Here is a 10,590-nt window from a genome sequence, read left to right as displayed (position 1 = left end):
TTCAACAGCTAGAAACTTATCTATGGAGATATGTACATATTTTTACCAGTTTTATTTTATTCTATTTCAATTTAAGCCCCGCCCACCTGTTGAAAATAAACGGCATTGCCTTGGCCTCAACATTAATGAGAACGTAGACCTTTAAGCCACTCCCACCAACGGCATAGTACTTCAAGGAGTTTGAATTAATTAAAGTTTTTTATCGTCTTCCCACCCCTCTTCCTTTCTCTTTTTTCTTCATTCACAGTTTTTATTCTTAAAAACAAATAACATATTGATTCATTATTTTCACAATATCTTGCGTTTCAATATAGAAATATTATATGACAGATATTAAATCTGTTGGTTGATGATAAATTATAATTATTTTGATATCAGAGTAACATTTTTAAGTATGCACTTATAGCTTCGCACACACACACTCGAAATCGTTTGAAAATATACATACATTTTTGTGAAGTGAAATAAATACATTTTTTTCTGAAACCAGTCATGAACTTTATGTATTTCCTCCTTAATTGCATGATACATTATATATAAAAAGAAATACGTGCATAAAGGGAAGGTGTTGTAACAACCTATAAAGCTTATTTGACTATTTGTCCAATTACTTTTATGTTATTTCCATTATTGAATATCAGTAATTTAAGGCTTTAACAATTACTAGTAATATAAAATCATTACCAATTAATATTTTGTTATGTGACATTTGTAAATAACATGTACACGTGTCTCCTTGTATCAGGTACGTTACCAATGTTCGGGGTTTTGACATTTAATCTAGATGTTATATACATGTTCTTATGCGTATGCTTGAATATATGTGTAATAGAATAAATTACTATTACCTGACTAATATTTAGCTAAAAAGTGGGGTCTTTTTTAATGAAGAAATATTTTGTTGTTAGGTACATTTGTTAATATTTATGGTTTGTCTCTGAGAAAAAAGTTATACAACAATTTTGATTCTATAAAATTATACCACTATACATGTATTGACATCCACTAAGTATGGTTCCATCTATTTCCTAAGGAAATTTATTGTAATTCTTAGCTGTATAAAAACTGACAAGACTGAAATCTACACGATTCGGTTCGTACCAGTTTGATTGGTCAAAACCCTCAGCAACCTAAGAAAAATCTTGCTCGGAATTTACTAAATGATCATAATAATGTCAGACTCAAATTGATATGGATGTTTCTTTTATCTAACGTACTAATGTAATTTAACAATTTTATTAAGTTTGTTAAAAGAAAGATGCAGGTGAAAACAATAAAATGCTTTCTTGATGATTCATGCGGGTAATGAAGATAGCGATCAGATATTGAATGCAAATATTGTGGAATTACTGGCAGGGGCATGTTGTATTTCCTCGTCCAGACCCCTTCTATAAAAGGATGAGATGCTACAAATAAATTAAGAATATCAAAATGTATATACAATATAACAAAATGTATATCTAATATAAACACCACTGGGTTATGCTCAGTTTGTTATGATTAGATTTAAGAATATTTTATTTATCATATACAAAAATAGTACATAAATTATGTACCTATCTATTTGTAATTTTATTTTGTTTCGGTTTTAAACCTACATAAGAATTTTCCAACTCCCGATCTATTGCTCTAAAATTAGAAATAATTCAATTGTTCTACATAGGTATTCAGACGTATTATGCAAATCCCCCGGGTAGGGGTTAATTCCTGCTGGTATACATCGATGAATTTATATTCATGCGTCTCTGAGACGCGGATTAACATTGATGTCTCTCAGTGTTTAATTGAAGCTGATAATCATTAACGCGATACCCCCTGTTAAGATGGATTAAAAAGTGAAATATTTTTACGCAATAATGACCTAGGTGTTTTATTATCCCCCCCCCCCCCCCGAAACCTGGACTGAATTGAATTCTTAGTATTTCATGGTGTTTTTAACAATAATTTACGTTTAGTTGTTGAATAACAAGACCCCCCCCCCCCAAAAAAAAGGTTAAATCGCAAATATCATCAAATATTGATTCATTTAACAATTTTCAAGATAAAAACCATGAAGTTGTTTCAATGCCATCCATTCTCTGGGAGATGCATGTAAATGTTATGTCAAATGCTGACAATTTCTGCAAAAGAAAGGAACATTTACCAGCCAGATCCCCTTCTTAGCACATTGACAAAGAAAATCTGACGGTAAATTAAAAAACAAACAAACAAGAACCACCAAAACATATTGAAGAGACCTGATCAGATTTATTCAAAGTTTTGTAATATTATGATTATGAAAAAATTCCATTTATTTGATTTGAACATATTTGATTATGCAAAATAATATTTACATAATAGGATTGGGCAGCAGGCAAAGCCTATTTAAGCCTTCTCCACTAGGTACAAGGTAGTCATATGTATAAAATACAAGAATTGTGGAGTTAAATGATACAATTAAGAATACCTGATTTTTTTGTGTAGCAAAGTGAACAAAAGAAAAAAAAGAGGGAAAAAAAGATAAAATTGACAAATATAATTCCATTTATATTTCTTTTGGGGTATTTTCGCACATATAATTTTGTTACCATCACCGTGTGTCAAATCGATGGTTTAAGGAGACGGCTCGCATAGGCAGATTAATTGCCTGCTGCCCAATCCTTATTATGTAGTATTTTATATAGTAAAAAACTGTTTAAATTTGATTAAAAAAAAACGTGCGTCAGATTCTTAAGAACACCTATTATATTTATTTTTAACGATTTTTCTGACCCAAGGCTACAAATTACACAAGCAAACAATTAATGGTTTAAGATTTAAATATTCACAATCCTCTTAGAACTCTATACATGTACATATAGAGTAAACAACCATATTATGAGCCACTTTAACACTTCATCCCTATACTGAATACCATGTATTCTATTAATCAAATTAATTGTAATTATAGTTCGTTTGGTGGCATGCTTCAGATGAATAAGATAATTAGCGACATTTGATCGGAACACGTATTGACACGTGAATAACTAAGTTAACTTTCCTGCAACTTTTTACGTTGCAATTTATAAATTAGTAATTATATAATTGTGTTTTGATAATTAGTTGTTCTCGCGTTGATTTAAGCTTATTAATTTCTTGTATTCATTAACATCTGACATAATTAAACATATGCATTTACTATGTTTTTAATTTTTATCTTATACACTTATGTATTGGTCACTAGGTATGGTACGTACACGTATGACTAAACTTCAGACAAGATTGTATTGTATTGTTTATTTGCCAAAGTTCATATGAATTATATGCATTCATTCTATCTATGCAAAAACACCCATCTCACGTTTACGCTATACAATATTCTAAAACATTTTTTTTTAAAATGCATTTTTGATACCAAACAATATTTTTTTAAAAGATCATGGCACAGTAAATGATACACAAACTTACGGAAGCTAAAATTAACATGGAGACTGAATATACATTTTATTGAAAAGGAAAGATTTTTACAAGAAGTGTTTGCTCATATACGTAAACTATATCTATAAATCAAACTGTAAGTCTGTCTCTCAACTTAATTTTACGTTCTCCATTATCCAGAAAAAAAAATGTTTTTTTAGTTTTATAAGTCTGTGAAATAAACTGACATTCAGCACTGGGGACGGGTCATGCAGAGAGGTGAAGGAGGGTACAAACCTTTGAAGGACCGCAATATTGTTTACTGTAAACAACAAAAACATGGTATGTCATTTTTCTTTGGCCAATATGAGTCACATTCGACTTCTGAACACCGATGTGTGACCTATGTTTTGTTTTCTTGGTTTATTAGTGTTTGGTACAACCCTCCGAGACAGTAGCTACTAGCAGAGATTATATTATTAGCTTACCTGGGCCGAAGGCTCAAGTGAGCTTTTCTGATCAAAATTTGTCCGTTGTCTCCTGTCGTCGTCGTTGTCGTAAAATTTTCTCATTTTCATCTTCTTCTCCAGAACTACTACGCCGATTTCAAGCAAACCAGCATCACTGGGCTAAGGAGATTCAAGTTTTTTTAAATGAAAGATCAAGCCCTCTCTCTAAAGGGGGAGATAATTTATATTTTATTGAAAATTTGTTGGTATTTGCAAAAAAATATTCTCAAAAACAACATGGCCAAAAAGCTGTAACTCGTGTGGAAGCATCCTCAGGTAGTGTAGATTCAGGTTTGCTCAAATCATGATCCCTGGGGGTAGGGTTGGGCAACAATGGGGATATCATCTTCGCTAGCCAAGGGTGACGATCCACGGTGTTTCTCTATTTGAATAGAGAAACACCGTGGATCGTCACCCTTGGCTAGCGAAGATGTGGGGATATATGTAAGAATAAATAGAGAAAGTCTTTAAAAAACATCTTCTCTAAAAGTATAAGGCCAGAAAAGCTGGAACTCGTCAAGGAAGCATCCTCGGGTAGTTGAGATTTAGGTTTCTTCAAATCATAATTCCCGGGGATAGAATGAGGCCACAATGAGGGATCAACTTTTACATAAGCCGATATAGAGAAAATCTTTAAAAAATCTTCTTCTGAAAAAATATGAGGCCAGAAAAACTGGTACTTGTTTGGAGGCATCTTCCGTTAGTTAAGATTAAAGTTAAGTTTGTAAAGAAATGGTCCAGGAGGTAAGGTGGGGCTAAAATTGGGGGGGGGGGTCAAGCTTTACTTAGAAATATATACAGAAAATCTTTAAAAATCTTCTTCTCAAAAACCATTTGGCCAGAAAAGTTCAAATTTTTTGGAAGCAGATTGTGTAGATTCAAGTTTGTTCAAATCATGATCCCTGGGGTAGGGTGGGGCCACAATGAGGTTGTCAAATTTTTACATTTGAATATATAATGAAAAAGCTTTATAAATCATCTGAAAAAAAGCATTTAACCAAAAAGCTAAAACTTGTGTGAAAGCACAGGTTGTGCAGATTAAAGTTTGACCAAACCAAATTCCCTGGGGAAAAGTGAGGCCACAAAGGGGGGGGGGGGTTATTGTGGAATAGAGAAAAGTCTTCTCACAAATACTAAAACAACAAGCGGGCTTAGTATTTACCATAAATATATGTAGATAAAAACTGACAGAGTTTTTAACTATTTGTGTACTTAGCTTTGAAGATATTTTGAATTTGCCTGTTATCCTGCTTTGATCAGTTATGGCTTTTGTTGCTCAGGTGAGCGATGTTGCCCCTGGGCCTCTTGTTTTCCGAACTTTGCTACAAAATTTAATACCCTATTTCAAAAACACCTACCTGTTCCTAAATATTAACAAAACATATTTATAACTATAATGTCATTTGGGAATAATTTTGTTTAAATATATATACATTGATTCACATCATCATAAGTACCTTTGACAGATGTAACGAGAACCCTGCAGCTGTCTGCTCAAAGAGAGAAAACTCGGATTAATACTTCAACTCCTTAAGCTTTATACACACTGTATTCACAAAAATAATTTTACACTCTACAACCCTAACTTGTAAAATTCAAATTTGATATACAATTTTGCCTTCAATATAGCGCTTTTTCAAACATCAGACATTTTCAATATTATACAATATATAGTTAAGATATAATTAAAGAAACGCAAATTACGCAATTGCCATGTTAAAAGAGTCTTAATTTTCTTTAATACACATCATTTAAATCTTCGGATTTTGTTGGGAATATATAGAAATATAGTATGTATGCAATAAAAAGTTGGATATTTGGGTATTTGAACCACATAAACCAAAGAATTTCGATTAAAATTATGTTTGGCATGTACCGTATCATACGCATACACCGAATTAATTTTGGTTTAGCGTGGTCTTCGGGCTAAAAATAAGACAAATATGTAAATTAGTGACTTTTCTACTATATTCATGTATATAGCCACATATATTGAAAAGACATCCTATAAATGTGTTATATGTTTGATCTAGTGGTTAGGTGTGGGTCTTTTTGATATTGCGGTCGCTGGATCGATTCCACTGAGTAGTGATTTTTCTCCACTTATTACATGATAAGAATAGAAAGTTTGAAAAGCATTTGCTAATCAACTTGATTTTTTCTTCAAATTCGGTAGTATAATTCTGAGCATGAGGTCATCCAATATAAACATGTCTATTCAATAACATTTCACTTTGTTAACTCTTACTTTATAAACAGTGCTGTATATATTCATTTCTCGATGCAGGTTTCCTGAGTTTATGACAAATAAGTGGACATTACAGACACCAGTATAAAATCAGTATCTAGGTTTTGAAAATCATTTTACCTGTATCTACAGTAAAAGATACTTTCCGTTCAACCACGGGTGTAGGATAAATAATGGAAAAGGCGCTGTTCATCTTTTCATTAAACATTTGGACAGATATTTGGGATTTATTCCACACACATGCATTATATTGAATGTATCTAAGCATTCAGAACATCCCAGGACAGTATTTTAGTTATGCACAAATTAAGTAGTATTTGGGGCCCAATGAAAATAATTTGAGTATGTTCAAAGATACTTGTTTGTATACTGGGGTGGGGTCAGATGTTAGAACATTATAATAACAAGACATAAAATTCTTCCTGCAATTATTCAAAGGGGGGGGGATATAGTCCTTATCGCGGTTTGTCAGTCATTCTCTACCCCTAACTCTTCGTTTTCCAGATTTTTTCCGTTATGGTTTGGGAAATTGATTTCAAACATCCTGGTAGCTTTATAATGATGCTTTAAATATAACTTGTAAATATTCTTACTTTTAATCAACGGGTAACGTACTAGTAATTGATTTTTAAATGTGATTGATTGACTGATTGATTGAATAACTGGTATTTTCCGGTACACCTTGGAAGTGGAAACGAATCATAAGTCATAAAAACACCCTTTTGCCTGTCGCAAAAGTAGTAAATATACACATTGATTTATTATTGAAAGATCATTATTTAAGTCCACCGTTACATCATTTACACCCTCAATTTCTTAAGTAAACCTATTGTGATTCATAGCTCTTTGTAAACTGGCAGTGCTGAAATCTACACGATCCAGTTTGTACCAGTTTATCTATTGGTCAGGCTTTCAGTAGCCTAAAAAATAACGGACTGCACGAAATAATCATGTTGATGTCAAACTCAAATTCCCATATAAGAATATATTGGTTATGTGTTTTTTCTGCAATGTCGCTACCTTTATACCCGTATTAATTACTAAAGAAGGTATTTTATTTTCAAAATATCTTTTGCAGGAAACATGTACTGTGAGTATCCAACAGTATGCATTTCTTATCAAGAAATGAAATTGGTCCAATAAATTTTGTCAAGAAATTCTAAAAAGTTGAAAAGGAAACGTATCAGTAAATAACTTTTTTTCAGTAAACATGGGAAAATAAAATGCAATCCTGACGTCATATTCACAATGATTGCGCTTCGCCTTTCTGACATGGAGTATACCAGTACAGCGATTACAGTTATTTAGAATAAAAACTGTTCAGGTTGCTTATGTAGATTGTTTGAAACATTTTAAAATTCAATTTAAGAATACTGGGTCAAAGAAAGAACAACAACTTTATTTGTGGTAAGTGATTGTTCGTCATTAGCAAAAAATGAATCTACAAAGTACATGTATAAACAAAATATCAAATACGAAATTGTTGGGTTTTTTTTTTTTCGAAACTCATTGAGTCTTTGAGAATAAATATTATTCAGTAGATAATGGACCCATTCATTTCGATGATAAAGTATATGTACACAATGAGATTCAACTATAGGACGTTAACATTAATTTTCGTTATGAAACATATTAATTATATACAAGTTACAGCAAATTATCGCTGGTACAAGTTCATATCTGCCAGGTCAAGTCCATGCCCCTCGATTTACATGTTCACTGATTAATTTTATGTTCACCGTTTTAAGTTCAGGCAAAATATGTTACTGTTTCTATAGATGCACAACATATGATTCTTCCACAGCTTCCTCGTCCGTGAAAGACACTGATCGAGTCGGGGTCGTTTGAGCTGGTTCAGACGGCTGAACAACGAGTTCCTCCGCAAACGCCATGGCGTCCGCCAAATCCGGAAATACGTCATCTTTTGGAATGACGTCAAAAGCAGCTGAATGTTTCATTGTTACGTGAACTCTTTCAGATAATCCCGACAAAAGAAGACGAATTCCAAGTTTTGAGTACTCTTTGTGGACGTGAACGAGGAGATTAGTACCGGAAGCATCGATGTAGTTCACGCATGCCATGTCAAGAATGATGACTCGAGTCCGCTTGTACTCTGCTAGCAGTTGCTTGGGATTTGAAATTTCGTCAAATCCAGAGTCTACAGTGTCCAAGCTATCAAGTGTGTCAATAGACGTGAGACTCAGAACATGCTCCGGTGGTGGCAATCCCACAAAAACAGACTCCTTGTTTAAGAAATTGCCAGCATCAAAATCGGCTTGATTGCTGTATAAATGATTACTCGACGAAGATTCCTCGAAAGAAACTGATGAAAATACACTGTCAGGCTGGTTGTTATTATTCAAGCCATTTTCTGTAGTGACAGTCGATATTTTCTGGAGTGGAAGACCAGTGCGTTTGGGTGTACTGTCATTTCCACCTCCAGTAGGTGTGTTTTCGTACTTCTTGTTTAACAATTTCATAAACTTCCTTGGGTTGACAGTTGACGAGTACAATTTGTTACGGAATATCTCAGCATTTGCGAAGAATATGCTTGATTTGTACACAAATATTTTGATGGGACTCAGTGAGAACAGTTTCTTTATGCCACGTATATTTCTGAAGTTAGAGTTGTACTTCATCAATCTCAAGGCTGAAGCTCGCTGGCTTTGAAACACAATGGTAAGGAGAGAGACTGCTAACCCGATACCGAGTCCAAAGTCAATGTCAATGAAAACCACAGAGGTAATCGTACATAACCAAATGATGAAATCGTACTTGTTGATCATCCAATATCGTCTAGCATCCGACATTTGAACGAACAGTCCTTTCAATGCTACCAGAATAATGGAAGCTAAAGCAGCTTTTGGCAGGGAATAGAATAGTTCACTGATTGCCACAATGACCAAGAGCATCAGAAGAGCCGAGAACAAACCACTTATTGTCGTTTTGGCGTTCATGGACGACAGAATCATTGATCTTGGAGGAGCCACAGCGGACGGAAAGCACTTAAAAAACGAACTGGCGAAATTGCAAATGCCGTAGGCATAGATTTCCTGATTGTCGTTTAATTCGTAGTTATGCTTTTTGGCGCATATTTTTGCCATTGCAATGGTATTGGAGAAAATCAGGATGGCGACGACAAAGCAGTCGCCCAAATACAGGGGAACGTCGGTCATGTCGGGTAGCACCGGAGCCGGTATTGTGTTTGGAATCGTCCCGACAACATCGACATCGAACACCTCCTTCAGGTCCGACAAAAAGGAGACGAGAGTCGCGACTATTACAATGATCAACTCGGTCGGAATCGGAATCTTTAATTTATGCTTGAAACGCTCATTTATACATTCCTTCACAACACACAGAATGATTATACAAATGATGGAAATGACAAGGGTGGCAAGGTTTACTGATGTGATGTTTTTAAAAATGTCTTTGTATGTGTAGACTATTTTGAAGGCCCCCGAGTAGCGTTTGACATGAATTCCTAGAAGAGCCGGCATCTGACTTGTTGCGATATGAACTGCTGCACCGGAAGTGAAACCACTAAAGAAGGACTCGGAAAAGTAGAAAGTAATAAATCCAAGACGGAACATTCCCATGAAAATAAGGATAAGACCCGAGAACAACGAAATGTTCATTGCAACGTTCTCCTTGAAATCCATGAATTCCGGAATATTCACCCACTCCACGGTAGTCGAGTTTTGCATCGTTGCATTAATTTTAGCAATAAACGAGGCCAGTAAATGTTGATTTTGGGATTTGAACTCATCTGCCCGTATATCAACAACCCCGGCGGTTACCATACAGATCACGGCGCTAGTTCCCATGGAGATGTGAGGCGATGTACCAAAAATAACATAGAACAATATCGGCCATAGTGAGGTATAAAGTCCGTTCTCTACCTTAACTGAAGCAAGCAATCCAAACGCCAGGGCCTGTGGAATGTGCATGATTCCAATGGTCAGTCCCGTCAGAAAGTCCATCAACACATACTCCTTGAATTTGTAATACTTGAGGAATTTCAACACGGGTAAATGGTAAGCACAGAACTTCCATGCACGTCTGGGAGAACAGTAGAAATTCTTTTTCAGTCTCTGTAGCAAGGTCTGAGAATTTTCTTCGATTTCCAAATAGCGATGACTGAATTCCAGTGTGGCCATCGTGGACGACAAACTCGTTGTGTCTGTGTACAAAACGCGCTCCTCGGTCAGTGATTACTGGTCACTATTCATGAGAATACTTGGGAGTTCTACAATGAACGTGCACAGGCAGCCGGGTCGTCGTGTTTTATTTATACCTGTTGTGATGATTGTCTGCCAAAGGGGAATCGTACATGTCGTCATCAAGTTTAAAGCTGATGTTAAACGTCGCAATTACTCAAACTGATTAATAGTCGAATCACAGAGAGTCATATATTTATATATATAAATACAAAAATAAACTTCGGGGACTTCTTTA

At 34.7% G+C, this 10,590-nt stretch overlaps 1 protein-coding gene across 1 annotated transcript; it reads right to left on the bottom strand.

The window, feature by feature from the left end:
* Nucleotides 1–7,510: 7,510 nt before the first annotated feature.
* On the bottom strand, nucleotides 7,511–10,513 carry LOC128165363 (prestin-like). Its single transcript, XM_052829830.1, has one exon. The coding sequence runs from the start codon at nucleotides 10,290–10,292 to the stop codon at nucleotides 7,905–7,907; it is 2,388 nt and encodes a 795-aa protein (XP_052685790.1). The 5' UTR covers nucleotides 10,293–10,513; the 3' UTR covers nucleotides 7,511–7,904.
* Nucleotides 10,514–10,590: the final 77 nt, after the last annotated feature.

This window comes from Crassostrea angulata, chromosome 1 (assembly GCF_025612915.1).
Source record: "Crassostrea angulata isolate pt1a10 chromosome 1, ASM2561291v2, whole genome shotgun sequence".
In the NCBI taxonomy this organism is placed as follows: Eukaryota; Metazoa; Mollusca; class Bivalvia; order Ostreida; family Ostreidae; genus Magallana; species Magallana angulata.
This window is presented reverse-complemented; position numbering and strand designations above follow the sequence as displayed.